Source organism: Cricetulus griseus, chromosome 4, assembly GCF_003668045.3.
Source record: "Cricetulus griseus strain 17A/GY chromosome 4, alternate assembly CriGri-PICRH-1.0, whole genome shotgun sequence".
In the NCBI taxonomy this organism is placed as follows: Eukaryota; Metazoa; Chordata; class Mammalia; order Rodentia; family Cricetidae; genus Cricetulus; species Cricetulus griseus.
Window position 1 is genome coordinate 76824551 of NC_048597.1, and position 16768 is coordinate 76841318.

At 49.8% G+C, this 16768-nt stretch overlaps 1 protein-coding gene across 1 annotated transcript in view; it reads right to left on the bottom strand.

Annotated features, from left to right (window-relative positions):
- Mad1l1 (mitotic arrest deficient 1 like 1) overlaps nucleotides 1–16768 on the bottom strand; it is a 310200-nt gene that overhangs the window by 175660 nt on the left and 117772 nt on the right. Inside the window, 1 exon segment of the mRNA NM_001246783.1 lies at nucleotides 5580–5724. Within this exon segment, the coding sequence (NP_001233712.1) occupies nucleotides 5580–5724 (145 nt within the window).

The following is a 16768-nucleotide window of genomic DNA, read 5'->3' on the forward strand; positions in this document are numbered from 1 at the left end:
AGTACGTAGTGCCATGTTCCAAAATATTCCACGGCACTAGCCATACTGGGGAAGGTCAAAGGTGCACCAGATGAAAACGGACAGGCACAGCAAGGTATATTCACTCCATGATCACAGTGGCAAGTGAATGAGCTCCGTCGATGAGGACAGACCTCCAAAGCATAATGCTGTAACAAAAGCAAAGAAGCCAGAGATGCTGTGGACCAGTAAAACACACAAGGAAACTGAACAACAAATACACACACACATGCTGAGAACACACAGTAACCCTACAGAGCCCAACTGAGTATTCCCCTCTACTGGTTACCTGGGGAAGCAGCTCCTCATAGAGCTCTTGTTCTGTTTCCTCCCCCATGGAACCCCGCCCCCAGCTAGTTCGCAGTTATTCTGCCTCTAGAATGCCCTTCACAAGCATGTGCCATGAAGTAAAGGGTATGAGGACAGGGCAGAGGGGGCGCTGGAGTCCCACCTGATTCCACACCATCTGTGCAGGTGAGTAGGATGGGGTCTGGCAACCCAGGAAGCCTCCCACTGGCATGGGGCTCATCTGCACACAGTGTCCTGCCCAGTGCTGGAACAAAGGAGATGCTGTACTTGTTAGGGAGGTCTCCAGGTAGAAAGCTGGTAATGCTGGGTACATGTATAATAAACAAGAATATGAGCGGAAATCATTGTCCTTTACTGTGTATGTGAGTACAGGCGCACGTGCAGCCTCTGACCTCATGGCAGCATTTCAGCAGGAAGAGAATCAAGTTGCTCTAAACCAAATAGTCAACAAGATGGGCTGCATGAGCCTCTGCCTCGGCACCACAGTCTTAGTCATTTCCTGCCACAGTCCATCCAAGCCATGGAAACCTACAACTGCCTATGGACTCCAGATCTCACTGGAGCAGTCTGCAAATCATACCATACCACATACAGGAGGAACAAGTCACAACCTCTGTAGGTTAAGAGTGAAGAGATCTCACCAGGCCTCAGGGCCAACCAGAATCCCTCCTGTCTGCTGGTAGCTCACAGAAGTACTAAACAGTAGCAGGCACAAGCCTGCTACTGGCCTCTGGGGGTTGATGCTATGTTGGCTCCATTGCCATGGCACTTCAGGGCATAGTGCCAGCCAGCTCATGATCCTACCACAGCAGAGACCTTGAGACAATGGGAACCTGAGGTCTGTGAAGAGTCCTGCCTCGGAGGACATCTCATGAGAGGGAACAATTCAGTCTCCTAGCAAGCACAAAGGACAGATAGCCCTCACCTCCTTTACTCCAGGAACTTGTTCACAGCTCCACAGACAGAGAAGACACAAAACACTCACCACCCGGAGTGCAAAGTCCAGGGCTGTGGAGATGGCCTGGTGGGTAAATTGTTTGCTTTGCAAGCATGAGGACCCAAGTCAGAACCCAAGAATCCATATTTAAAAAGCCTTTGCAATGGTTCGTGTTTGTAACCCTAGAGCTGGGGAGGCTGAGACAAGAGGATCCCCGGGACTCGCCACCAAGTCAAGCCTATTTGGTAAATTCCAGGCAAATGAGAGACCCTGTCACAAAAGACAATGGCTCACAAGGTTAGGGCACTCTGCTGCCAAGACTAACAATCTGTGTTAACTCTACATGGGAGGAGAGAAAACAACTCCTACAAATTGTCTTCTGATTTCCATACATATATACATACATGCACAAGCACATGCACACACAAACACTCACACACACACACACACACACACACACACACACACACACACACACACACACACACACACACACACACACACCCCTAAGCCTACTAAAACAATTTGAGGGGTCCTAAGACAGGACATCACATGACAGCTAAACACCCTCTGCAGCTACCATGTAACAAAGATGAGACTGGTCCCCAAAGGCCCAGCAAGCCACCTCTTTCTAGACCTGTTTTCTAGTGACTGCTCCCCTGGGGACTTTGGGGGACCAAATAGGAAAAGTGGAAGGCTTTCTTTCATTAAAAAAATTAAAATCTTGCTTATATTCTATAAATATAATTCTGCGACTATGTGTAGAATATTAGTGCATACTGGAAATAGCACGCCTCAAATAGGAAAATGGTTTGTGTTCACCAAGTGCCAGAAGCCAATTTTCAATTGCTTAAAATAGTCATGATATTTTACCAAGGTAATTATACTCTTAGCTATCAGTAACAATTAACTCCTTAGACTAGAGCCGCTTAATAAAGGTCTCGAGACAAAATTGCACATGCCAAGCACTGTAGACTGAAATGTGAAGCAGGCAAAGAGGTCCTTTGGAGGGGATGCCAATGCAGAACACCACAGCCGGTTCCAGGGCCATGCAGATGGTGGCTGGACAGAATCCACATCATCCCATCAGGGGGTGGGCTGGGGGTACACAGGGGCATGGTCAGGCAGAGGTGAACAGTCCTAGAGACTGAGGCCTAACAGCAGCTTCCATTGGGACAGTGAAGACTGAATGCTTCCCCAACACAAATAAGCTAAGCTGGAGTCCAAGATAGCCAGGTCAGGCTCTCAAGAGGTAGGTACCAGCAGGAGACACTATACCATGCTTGTGAAATCATGTAACAATGCCCTTGGTGCCTCACCAGACCAGCCTAATGAATAGTTTCATCATGCTGGCTACCTAGCAAGTCAAACTCCTGTCTCCCAGGGCTTGGAAGGCAATGGGTATCGATCCACTGAATCTATCTCGGAGGGACAGCTGGTATAGATAATCAGTCAGTGTTGGGTAATCAATAGCCACCTTCCTGCTCACTCAGAGTCCAGCAGTGCAGCATGGGTCAGGGTGAGGCCAGTTTGAACCAGAGAGCCATCAGCTTTCCATTTTCAGACAGCAGAAATTTCCTGACATGGGAGTACCTGGTCGGAACATCAAGGACAGAGGCACCCACATAGGACACCAGGCACAAGCCTCACAGAAACTGTTCAGGGCACCATGAGAACTCAACAGAGGCCACACTGCATCAGCACCATTGCCACCAATCCTCACTATCACCCGAGTCCCAAGCCTGAAACAAAACCCAAACAATCACCAAGTTCACAGCAGTTCTGGTGACACAGCTATGGATAAACCCAACTGACAAAACACATCCCAACCACGTGAGCATACACATGCGGGAATGCTTACAGAACCCAGCCCATGAAAAATACCAGGACCGTGTGAGTGAACACAAGTGCGGATGTTACAGAACCCATCCCACCAAAGAAAAACAGACTATGTGAGTGTATACATGTGAGAATGCTACAGAACCCAACTCACAAATATACCTGAACCACACGGTATACACATGTGAGAATGCTACAGAACCCAGCACACGAGAAATACCCAGACCATGTGGGTGTATGCATGTGGGGATGCTATAGAACCCAGCCCACAAATATACCCAGACCATGTAGGTGTACACATCTGGGAACACTATGGACACAAACCCATATCAGACCCCTGACGTCTCCAGAAAGCATACAAAACAGGTGTGGCCTCTCAGAGTCAGAAGTCTGTGCCAGATGGACAAACTTCAGAAATCCAGAGGCTGGAAGCATGGAACACGTATGTGCTGTCTCCCCCACAGACAATTCACAGGCAGCTTCATCTCCGGGGCTTGCATTGCAGAGCCTCCCTGGGCAGGGACCTCACTGCTGTGCTTGCAGGATGCTTCAGAGGGTTGTTGCTCTAAGGCCTGTGTGGAACTCCGAAGTGCACTAAGGAGCTCAGAACCATCCCTCTGAGCTGACTCTTGCAGAGTCTAGGCAATGACTCTGAGATCACTGGGAGAAGTTAATTTCCCATCACTGACCTCTCTCTTCATCACACAGTAAGTATAGCGATTCTAGGGCATAGAACACAAGCATGTCATCCACCAAGGAAGTCTATCAAGCAGATCTCCTTCCCACCTCACTCTCTTTTGAGATTTCCCACAGCCAGCTCTGTCTTCTCATGCTGCCAGTATAGGTGCAGCCCTATGGTGGGCTGCCTACGGGCTAGCAGACCAGGACATTGGCCACCTTCTGCCTCCATGTATCTGCATGTTGGCACCAGCAGCGGCTCTGTGCCAGCCTTCTTCCCTGAACCATGGCTCTGAAACGGGGCCAGCTCTGTTCACATGCTCTGGTAAACAGTAAATCCTCTGGGTCTTTACTTAAGCCTCACCTCTGACAGCTCCTCCCATGTCAGTGCACACAGAGTGTTTGTCTTTGTCACGGCTGGTGAATGTGCGGCTGGCTGAGTGCTCTGCCTCTTTCTCACTGCACTGTTAAGCCTGAGGGCCGTGACCACATATTCCCATCACATGGGCTTCACACTGACAGGCGCTAGGCCGGAAAGGATGATGTTGAAGCCCAGAAGAGGAGCCATGCCAACACACTGAAGCATCTTCTCAACCAAGGGACAATGCTGGGACACTTTAGCCACCTCTCTTCCTGAGTTATCTGCTGGGACTCTAAGGCCTGAAGAGAGGTCTCAGTCCATCCCCAGCCCTGGGAAGAAGTGTTTGAGGTCAACACAATGTGAGATGTCCTTTTCTGAGACACTGGGGAATTGGCATGGGACTTTCAGGGGTAGCTGTGAAACTGCAGTAGGAAGTAGGAGAATGGCTCACTTTGTAACAGTGGCCTAACCTAGAGATACCAGTACCAAGAGTTAGGTTTCCAAATGACACCACCAAGCACAGAGGTGGTTACACACACCCTAGATCTACTGGATGGATAAACTTCTTAGGCCTCATGCCCACACCCCATCAAGGTGAGGGTGTTCTCCACCCAGCAAGCTGGACCCCCTACTCTCATGTAGCCAGGGACAGATCCAGCATGTCCTCCCTTGTGCTCTGAAAGCCCAGAGTTCATTAGATGCTCTAAATAATACTCATGAGGAATTCCATTCACACTTGACGACCTCTGCGTTCCATGTAAGGCATCAGAAAGCCTTTGGACCAGAAGGCTGAGTGAAGTCAGGGCACTAGGGAGAGCACATCACTCTGGTTGGAACCACAGCATTTGCTGTGCTGGAAACAGCTGGCCATCCTCATGCCATGCTGTGATGAAGCCCACTCCAGGTTCCCTGTTCGTGTGGGTGGCTAAGGACAGGAGAAAGGCTGGCTACTGAGGAGGCCAGCTCACAGGGACACGCCCCTGGGGCACTGCACCAGCCCAGGTCAGGACGCACAGGAAAGGGGAGTCTTGGAGACTGATTTTAATCTTATTGTTCTGAGAGGGTCAAGGTACGGAGCCCAAGCTGGCCTTCAATTCACTGCCTCCTTCCTGACTTAGTCTCCTAAATTCTAGGATTACTGTTGTATTCTGCTGCTTTGGGCTCTGAATGACTTTTTGTGTCATTCAAAAGACTCCTCAAATCTGGACTAAGAGTACACAGCCTAACTGAACTGTTCCACTACAGCCTGCCACTAGGGAAGGCCAGCACCAAGCCTGGCTTGTGGTCCAGCGGATGTGGGATACAGGCTGGAGATGTAAGGAACGGACCATGGGCAAAAACATGCAGCTTCACAGAGGTCTGGATAAAGCTGGGCACCCAGAGAGAAAAGGCCAGGCATGGGTGTGGTGGGACCTGGCCACACTGGGCGAACTGTACCTTGGTCAGCAGTACAATGCGCTTCTGGAGTCTTCGGGCCAGTGCCTCATGTATCTCCCTCTTCTTCCTCTCCTCCAGCAGCTGCGCACTGACCTGCCGGACCTCATCCTGGAGCTGCTGCTGGGCCTTCTCCAAACCCCGAGCACTGCAGGGAAGACAAGAGGGGAGAGCCATGAGGACTGACATGACCATCCCCCAGGACTGGGGACACATCCCCCACTGTGTACCCCACAGGGCTGTCCTAAAATAGAGCTGCACGTGCAAACACCTCGTTGTCGTTTCCTAGCTCCTGAATAGCTACTTAGTGCCTTTCAGGAGGTTCTGGATTTCAAAGACACCCAGGGTGATCCCAGAACACGGTGCGAGGGGGAGGGAAGTGTAACTCCACACACAATGGAAAAGATTGTCAGCCACAGGCGCTTCAGGACGGCACTTCTGAATGAGCTAAATTGCCAGCGCAAGCACTTCCCATGTGAGTCATAGTCGGCACAGATGTGCAGCACAGGGAGCACAGCGCGTCTTCTCCCCCATCCCCCCAGGCACTGGGCCCGAAGACTTCCTGAAGGAGAAAGTCCTGCCTCACTCTGGGTGCCAGGCATGCCTTGTGAAGACAGATACTAGGACATACTTGGGCAATGGTATCTGACTTCCTCTAGTTACCCCTTCTCTATGCATGTATTTTTGCAGTATAGAGGATTGAAGCCAGAGCCTCGAGCATACTAAGCAAGACCTTTGTCACTGAGCCATGCTCTCAACTGCTCATTGGGGGATTCTAGGCAGGTGCTCTACCACTGAGCCACACCCCAGCTCCTCATTGGGAGATTCTAGGTAGGAGCTCTACCACTGAGCCACACCCCAGCCCCTCACTGGGGAATTCTAGGCAGGTGCTCTAACACTGAGCCACACCCCAGCCCCTCACTGGGAGATTCTAGGCAGGTGCTCTAACACTGAGCCACACCCCAGCCCCTCACTGGGAGATTCTAGGCAAGTGTTCTATCACTGAGCCATACTCTAGGCCCTCACTGGAGGATTATAGGCAGATGCTCTACCAGTGAGCTACATCCTCAGGTCTTTTTTTTTTTTTTTTTTTTTGATTTTCGAGACAGGGTTTCTCTGTGTGGCTTTGGAGCCTATCCTGGCACTCGCTCTGGAGACCAGGCTGGCTTCGAACTCACAGAGATCCACCTGCCTCTGCCTCCCAAGTGCTGGAATTAAAGGCATGTGCCACCAATGCCCGGCCATCCTCAGGTCTTTTTATTTTTTACTTTAAGACAGTATCTCACTAAGTTTCCAAGGCTGAACCTATAATCTCCTGCTTCGGTCTTCCAAGAAACCAGGGTTACAGATTGTGCCACCAGGCCTGGATTCCCTTTACAATACATACTTTCCTATTAGTTCCTAAGGCATCCCTGACTTGGTCACTGCCTCCCCTATGTCATCACAACAGCCCTCTTTAGTTGGTTGTCTCATCCCAGGTTTCTGGACTGAGACCTCTAAGGGCTGTTGGCCACTCCAAGGCTGACCTCAAGCATCTTGGCAAAGACCCTCAGAAAGTACCCTTGCAACCTCTTCACCTCACCAATCCCATAGCCACCAAGTGCAGCCTCCTTCAGAGGACATGGCAATCCCCAGAACAACAAAGTCAAGGATCAAGTACCCAAATGGTACCCCTCACATGTGCCCTGGGCTCCAACCCATCCTTATGACTACACCCAGGGAAGGACAAGACCACAGCAGAGAGAACCAGATGAGATGATAGAAGTGGTTGGGAAAGGACCAGCCAACTTCAAGATGGCACACTGCAGGTTGTATGATGCACCGACAGCACTGTGTGCTGTCAACAGGAGAGACCTCTTCCTAAACAGAATTCTAAAAACTCTCAAAAACTGAAACCTGGGGGCTGGGGCAGTAGATCAATTGACAGACACTTGCTTCACAAACATGAGCACCTGAGTTTAGATGGTCAGCACCCACAGAATGAGATGGACATGGCGCTACACGTCTATCAGACCAGTCATGTTAAGAAAGAAGTGAGGTGGAGACAGGTAGATAGATCCTGTAAGCTTGCTGGCCAACCCTCTAGACTATTTGATCGTGTCTCGGGTCAATAAAGGACCCTGTCTCAAGCTAAAGGTGGAGAATGCCTGAGGACTGACACTGGAGGTTACCCTCCAGCCTCCACATATGTGTCATATGTATGTGGACCCACACAAAGGCAGCCAGACAGGTTGGCACATGCACATGTACACACACACACACACACACACACACACACACACACACACACACACACACACACACACACCCTAATACATAAGCAGGGCATCAGGAGTCTTTTGTCAGGTGACATTTGTAACATTCGTGCAAAGTGACCATGACCAGAACACTGCAGCTACTTTGAAAGTGTACAAACCAGGGGCGGGGCCTGAAAGAGACACCTGCAGCTCAGAGCATTCCTGCATCCAATTATTTTTGTTTGCTTTGATTACACCATTTCAAGAAAACCTGAATTCACAAGGGCGGCAGATATTGCTTCTGTCAGATGGACACCTGCAAATATGTCTATTTCACATCTGAGTGAATATAGGGTTTTGTAAATTATAACTTAGTAAAATCATTTAAACAGCTGAAGTGTAATTTGAAAGTGAACGAAAACTCAAACATGTATGAAACTCAACAGGGGCCTGTGAGGCCCTGGTCCTGCAAGTGTCCCAGGGAACCCTGCTCTGGGCCACCAACATAACCAAAGAAAACAGAGCCAACCATGTGACATCAAGGACATGGGTTCGGCTTCAATCGTGCAATCTCGGGAAGTCTCATGCTGTCCCCTAGCCCCACTAAGAAGCAGTCAGCTGCCACCTGCACCCTAGGTACGTCACAACCCCAAATGTAAAGCAAGAGCTAATATTCATGGGAAACAGACATATAAAGAGGCTATTTTGAGTTCCAGTTCAATTGAAAACTATTCATAGACCAATTTAATAATCAAGGACTGTGAAATCGACTCTTGAATCGTTGAATTCAGGTGGGGAGGTTCACAGGCGCCTTAAATCACTGCTCCAAAGTGGGTAATTTAATTAGAACAGCAGCATTCGCTCTGCTACTTAAGATCCAAGCACACAAAGACAGACACATGGCAATGCAACTTTTCAGGTGACAGGCACACACGGGCAGGGTGGGACCAGGGGTTTGGGATCACTCAGATAAGCTGTCCTTAGCATAGGGTCCAGGGGAATCTTGCAGGACGACTTCCAAATCCAAGGTTGGAATTGGGCGACCACATTCCCCTTGTAGGTACCCAGGGTCTTGCCCATACAGAACAAATGCAAACAACCCCAAGGCCATGCTAGAACAGCCACTTTTCTGGGACTTGGAGGACCAGGGATCAGTGTAACAGACCCAGGCAGGTCTGAGCCACCTACCTAACTCCACTCTGCAGCTAGACTCTGCTACCTAAGAAGGCAAAGACACAGTTACACAATCTCAGCCCTGTGCCTAGGTCACAGTGTGGAACACCACACCCACCGGAGGCCACATATAGAGATGTGTGCACCATGGCACCACAGAAGAGGAGGGGGTCTTAAGGGTGTGGGAAGATCCGGGTTGTAAAATTTCAGATCATAAAGAAAACTCTTGTCTCTAACTCCCCATAGCACTACTTCCCAAGATTCCCCTCAGGAATATTAGCCCTCATGAATGCTTCCAGTGATCTACAGCCCCAATACACAACCCTCACTCCTCCTCCCCTGCATATGGACCCTCTGTGCTTGCCTATGCAGCCAGGGAGCCATGTCAGGATGTCTTCCTCAATCTCTCTCTCTACTTTATTCACTTTATTTTTTTTTTTTGAGACAGGGTCTCTCATTGAACCTGTGGCTCCCTGTTTAGACCAGGCTAGCTAGAAAATGAGGCCCTAGGATCTGTCTGTCTCTGGCTAGCAGGAACACCACTGTACCTAGCTCTATGTGGGCTCTGGGGGCCCGAATTCAGGTCCTCATGCTTGTATAGCAGGTGCTTTACTCAGTGTGCCATCTCCTCAATTCATATACTCTCCCTTAATAGCAAAACACGTTTCATCTGCTGTGGAGGACAAAACAAGATGTCAGAGGAATGCATGGTCCCACAGAAGGTACCAGGACAACAGGCAGGACAGCAGACCACAGCAGGCCCTAAGGTCAGTTCCCAAGGCAGAACAAGTTCCCAGGCTTCCTACAGACAGGGCTAGACTGTAGTAGGTTGCAGTTCAGAGAGTGGCAGAGAGAGGGTGCTCCAGAGCACCGTTTACAGAACTTCAATGAAGCCCGGAGCACAAAGATCAACAGGCTGAGATACTCCAGGCTATACACACACACACACAGAGAGAGAGAGAGAGAGAGAGAGAGAGAGAGAGAGAGAGAGAGAGAGAGAGAGAGAGAGAGAGAGAGAGAGAGAGAGAGAGAGAGAGAGAGAGAGAGAGAGCACTGGCAGGGGCTGGAGTTTGAGTGCAACAGACATCACAGAATATGTGCAGGAGGAAGGGTATGTGGAAGGAAGCAGATGGGGAGTCCGCAGGTGAGTTGGGCAAGCACAGAACCCTGCACACTCCTCTGGTACCTGCCACAGGCTAACTAGGTGCCAGCTGGCATGGCAAACATGGGGTGCAGGTCTGAGCAGAGCTGAGCCACCGTTGCCTAACTGGTGATGGCAGAGAGCAAAACCAGTGAAGAAAGGAGCGCTTTGGTTCATGGTGAGGTGGATGAAATACAGTAAAAGCCTACAGACACAGGGAAGACAAATGTGTGTGACATTCGGGACAGAGGGCAAACAGCTCTTATATCCACTGTGTGGCTATGGGGCTCTGAGTCCTTGGCCAGGAAGCAGTAAGGAACTGAGGAATGGGAGCAAGGAGAAAGCACCTCAAGGTGCTTCAAGGAAGGAAGAACGGGACACAGAAGCCCTTCCACACACTCCTTGGGCTACAGAGGTGAACAGAAGGCAGGATAGTCTCCGATGGGCAAGGGTCTAGAAATACTGGGTCCTGCTCAGAAATGTGAAGCAGTGTGGAAGCAGGAGGGTGTTCTCCACCAAGGCGTGGGTCCGTGGAGTGGACAGATTGGCAAGCTTCTGGGCAGGTCCCATGGAGAGGACACGGACCTGCAGATGGACCAAGTACAACAGTACAAAGGCTGCAACACAATATCCAAACAGCTAGGATTCTCAAGCCACACCGACCAGATGGCCCTAGACACACAGGCATGCCAGACAGAGGTGCAAGGCTCCTCAAGCTGACATGGACCTCAAGTTGGAAGGGGACCTCTGGTGCTGTGCCCATGGGCCCTTCCTGTGAGAGCCTGGACAGTTGGAAGAACTTGAGCAACCTCATCTCAACACAGGTCCCTATCAGTTCCTGGGATTGCTGGTTCTCTCATCCTCCCTTCATCCCTGAGGGATGTTCTCTCCATTCAACTCGAGCCTTTCTTCCAAGGAAGAGAAGAGAAAGCTCATAAAAAATTAAAGCTCTCACTCCATGGCGCGCTGAACTCTGAGGGCAGCGGCATTTCCACGAACCTCTGGGACTTCAGAGGGAAGCTCTTGGTGCTTCAAGGAGAAGCTGAGCGTGTTTATTGATCGCTCCCTTTCTGAGGCACATCTGCTGAGAGAATGAGCCTGAGCCTTTGAGAACCATCCTTGGATGTGGCAGGCCACTGCCGCTCACTTTCATGTGAGCTTCGTCAGAAACCCAGGCCTAAGAATATCTACTTTCAAGGAACAGGCAAGGCCAGGAGACACTGCAGAGAGGCAGGAGACGTTTTAACAACCTTCTCCAAGACTCCAAGACAATACTACTTCAAGCTCTTCTTTGCCTGGATCTAGCTTTTCGAAGCCCCAGGCCTGCCTTCCCCAGCTCAAACCCAGCACCCACACTCATGCAACAAGAAAAGCCCAGACACTGTGGCACCACAGAGCAGTTCTGAAAAGAGCCAACGCTTAGTGTCCAGCTGAGAACGAAGCCATGTTCCAAGTCACAATGTGTCATACACATCACACGGAGAGTTGTCACAATGCTGTTGAGCTCATTAAGAAGCTGGCTCTGGCAGCTGGGCTGGGCTGGGCCCTCACTCCCCTGTCTGACCCAATCATGTATATCTGCAAGTACCCTTTGAGGTCTCTTGTTCAGGCTGGCCCACCTAACCCTGTGCCAGCAGACCAGTCCAAGAGCAAAAATGCCACAACCTTGAAAACAACTGGAACCATTTCCAACAGAAGTCACTAATGTCTATCCCATGATATAAAAGTGTCTGAAATCAGCCGGGCGTTGGTGGCGCACACCTTTAATCCCAGCACTCAGGAGGCAGAGGCAGGTGGATCTCTGTGAGTTCAAGACAAGCCTGGTCTACAAGAGCTAGTTCCAAAGCCACAGAGAAACCCTGTCTCGAAAAACCAAAAAAAAAAAAAGTGTCTGAAATCAGGGAGAGAAGCCAGAAGTTCAGCCATGGGGAGCTCAGCTATGGAAAAAAAGTTCACTGGGAAAATCCAGCTGCCTCAACTTCCCCTAATTGGTGTCTGCTGGATGTTGTGCATACTCAATTGGATAATGTTTGTTATCTAGCTGTGTATCATTTATTATTTGCTTTTTTTAACATTGGCTTGCTATATACTTAATAAAGTCACTCATTTAAAACCACACTGCATAGAACACAGTACTGGAGCGCCGCCTGGTGCAGAAACGCAGAGCATATTCATGTGTCTCCACAGTCATAGACAAACCCAGGTTCTAAGCAAAAACAACTGAGGGCGGATGATGCAGCTCAGCTGGCAGATGCCTTGCATGCTCAAAGTCCTGGGTTTCCCAGCCCTGCATAAACAGGTGTGGGAGTGACACACCTGTAATCCTAGCACTGGGGAGATGGAGGCAGGAGGTCAGAATTCAAATCATCCTTGGCTGTGTAGCAAATTCAAGGTGAGCCTGGGCTGCATGAGACCCTATCTAAAAAATAAAATAAGTTAGGTGGTGATGGTGCACACCTTTGATCCCTCTAGAGGTAGAGACAGGCAGATCTCTGGGAGTCTGAGGCCAGCATAGTCTACAGAGTGAGCTCCAGGACAGCCGGGTCTGCACACATAAGAACATCTCTGAGGTTAGGGGCATCTCTGCTGAGGACTGAAGGTCACTGTGAAGCTCTAATCCCCAACATGGCAGTGTTGGGAGGAGCCAGGACAGTCAGGAGAGCTCTCATGATGGGATGAGAAGCCTTGCATGAGACCCTCAGGAGTGACACCAAGCAAAACAACAGCCCTCCTCAGACACACACATGTGACAGCACTGTGACCTCAACCACCTGTCTCCAGAACCATGAAAAGACAAGATGGCAATGTAGAAGCCCTACTTAAAGCAGAGTTGTGACAGGAGCCCAAACTCACCCTGTTCTATAACACTTGAGGAGAGGTGACACACAGAGGGCCACCTCAGAGTCTTTCTGGTGACAGCCCAAAGCAGTTTGATGGCATACACGAATAGCAGTGGTTTCCTACGGGTTAGGATAATGGAATGCCGTGTGCATGGTGAGTTTTTTATAATTCATCTCTTTCATGAGGTTAAGAAAACACTAGTAAATTTTTATTCAAACCCTGCAGCACCTTTATTCTTGGAGGGCTGATGATCACAAATGAAAGCCTGCTACCACAGATGGTTTCTAACCTTGGGCTGTGAATGAGTCAATGCAGACCTACGTGCTGAGTCACCTTTGTAAAGCCAGTGTCTGCACCAGGAGAACTGGATGTTTGCCCTCCCTGGCCTCTGGGCATGATGCCTGGCACAGACTGCAGCACTGACCTAAGACATCCAGGTCAGATGGAGCTAAGCTGTCATCAGATGCCTACAGTTCCCTAATCATAACCTCTATGTCAAGAGAAAAAGTGCAAGAGTGCAGTCCCCATAGCTGAGGCCTCTGAGCAGGGCCTGCTGAGATGCAGTCACCTATGGTCCCTGCGCCAGGTGCATAGAGCAGAAATGGGTCAGCATGCCCCTGCTTCCTCCCAGGCCCTTTGGGAGTCTCTAGAAGCTGAAAGAAAATTCCAGAAATCTGCTTGTCCAGTGAATGAAGATTTAACAGGACCACCCAGCCGCAGGATGGGCTAGAGCTATTGCCCCAGAAATGGATGACCGGGAGAGGGTCAGCTGATAAGCCAATTAATTAGCCCTACAGTCTGTACTGGGCCCCATTCCTGGGACCAGGAAAGAGCCACCCATGCTATCAGGGCAAGCCCCAACAGAGCCAAAGGGTGTCCAGATGTAGTAGTCAGCGAGCGGCCACCAATCAGACAGTGAATATCATGATGTCAGAATAGCATGCTGCTCTCAAATAGTGTGTGAGGTCACAGGGTCCTTGTGCCAACAGAGCTTTGTGGCAAGGATACTTACTCCATGGTACAGACACACAGAAAGGAGAGCAAAGGTTCTGGAGGCCCCCATCTGGGGAGAAACCTGAGGAGCAGACACAGGGGAAATGGAGCTTTACAAAAGGCAAAGAAACAGAGGGGAAGCAACTGGAAACCCTATGCTCAGGGCCTCCCTAAGTGGGAAGGGTGACAGTTAAGAATCTCACAACAGGCTAAGTCACCACTCAGGAGGACCCTCCAAACAGTATGGCTGACAACCAGATCCCAGGTAATTCAGGCTTATTTCTGGTAGGTGTGGCCTTAGAGAAAAAAAGCCAACAGATGGAGAGCTACATATTCAACAGAAGGTATAGAAGAAATAAGTCCAAATTAGCCACGTCTCCCTACCACACACCATGCACACGCACGCGCGCGCACACACGCGCGCACACACATACACACACCGGCCAAGAATGGAGTAAAAGGCCCTCTAGACGTCACATCCTAGGTGCCACTGGTTGTCTATTCCCAGCTACCTCCTAGAGAGGTATTTCATTTCTAAAAGACTTTCAACAAAGAAAGACCCCAGCACCAAGTAAAGCACTCACAAGTGCTGCCAGCATCAAGATGAGGCGGCCACATCTCTATTATACTGTGTCTGCAGACAGAGCTAGGATGTCCTGTACTGTCCCAGTGTTCTTACCAAAGGGCAAGGCCCTGCTGGTGAAAGGATGCTCCTGGCACACTCCTGGGAGGTCTCCAATGGACCCTGAGGACACTTAGATATGGAGCAAGCCTCAAGGAGGCCATGTCGGCATGTCTAGCCTGAGCCATGAGGTGGTTCTAGAATTTGTAGGAGAGGCAAGGATCAGAAATACAGGAGGAAACAAGTGGCAGCCTGGGTCTGGCTTCTGCAGTAGGGCAGCCTGATGCAAACTCAAGAGGAGTCAAAGTTTCCCCAGTGCCGTTGACAACAGGGACCAGCATGGCACATAGCTGTCCATATTTCTAAGCCAATTCCATTTCTTCAAAACCTCCAAATATTATTACACATTTTTTCTGACACCCACTCATCCTCTGCCCAAGAAAACACAAAACTATCAAATTGTAGAGACAAACTAGAGAATGGGGAAAGCAGAGACTTAAGGAATTACCAACCAAGGCCCGGCACAGGAAGGCGGGGAGGAAGGCAGGGAATAGATGGTGAGGAAGCTGGGGAGGAAGACGACTGGTCTCTGGCCACTGGGCACACTACCTCTGATGAGTGCTGTTACTAACATCTCATCAATTCTAATCACCAAATTCAGTTTGCATTCCCAGATAAACAAAGGCCACCAGTAAATACTCTCATTTGACCTTGAAATGTGAGGAAAACTACCTCTCACAATTTCAATTTGCTTCCAACCATAAAGAATAATCCAATTTGACTGATCAGTTCCCAGCCTGCAACCTCCCAGGTGGGGCAAGAACCCCCTGCAGACCACTGAGACTCTGCTGATGGTATAGAGACCAAAGGCAAGTCACCCCTTAAGGCCTTGCTGAGTACCTATCTTTTGAGATAAAGGATGTAAAGAGGAAATTCAGACAGCGAGAGGGCTGGGGATGTGACTACACAGCACACAGCACTTGGCTGTTTACTCACAGGGCTCTTGGTACTCTCTGTGGCACTGAAAAAGGCTACAAAAGACCTGAAGTTAGAAATGGCTGAGCAGGGGCTAGTGCTCTTGCAGAGGGCTAAGTTCCGTTCTCAGCACCCAAAGCAGACTGCTTCCAACTGCTCCACAAGATCCATCCACTGCCCTTCTCTGGCCTCCACTGCCCTCCTCTAGCTTCCACTGCCCTCTTCTGGCCTCCAGATAGATAGACAAACAGGTTGGACAGATCACCCCCAATTCCCTTCACACCTAGAACCTACCTCCTTACAAGATAACCAATGAGGGCTGGAAATACAGTGGTTAAAAGGACTTACCACTCTTGCAAAGTCCTTGGTTGGGTTCCCAGCAACACAGAGTGCTGCTCACAAACTTTAAGTCCCAGTTCCAAGGGACCTCATGACCACTTTTGACCTCTGGGCTCTTGCATGTATGTAGTGCTCAGATATACACATATATTCAAGCACACATATAAACACATACCATTTTATAAATAAATAAATAGGAGCCCAGGGTTGGTGGCACATATCTTTAGTCCCAGCACTTGGTAGGCAAAGGCAGGAGGATCACTGAGTTCAAGGCCAGCCCCATCTACAAAATGAGTTCCAGGATACCTGGGGATACACAGACACAAAGAGAAACCCAATCTCCAAAAAAAAAAAAAAAAAAAAAAAAGGAGGGAGGGAAGGAGCGAATCCCAGTGAGTCTCCAGGAAGCCCACCTCTGCCTGCAAATAGGACTCAGCATCCCTGGGTCCTGTCCCAAGTCCACTGTCAGCACACTGAGGAGCATCAGAAAGCACACTGAGAACTGCCCCTTACTTCCCTGAAGGCCTGGGTTCACAGTGGAGCTCATTTCTTCCAAAAGCACCACAGGTACCCTTCCTAGGAGGGCAGTGTCTTCACCCTGTGTTCCAACAACAGACACAGATGCTCCCTGGGTCACAGTGCTTCCAGGGGGACATAGCTCTCAGGTGATGTGACTGGACCATGAGCTTTTCCTTGGGCTAAGTGCTCGGCTGTCTCCCATACTCTCCCATATCCTAGTCTTCTGAAATACAGATTCTATGTCCTTTCCTGAACCCAAATTCTGCAAAATTAGATGCAGGGTGGTGGAAGAAACCCCAGTTTGGAGTGCCTGTCAACACAGTGACCTTAAGCCACCGCCCTAGAGATCATT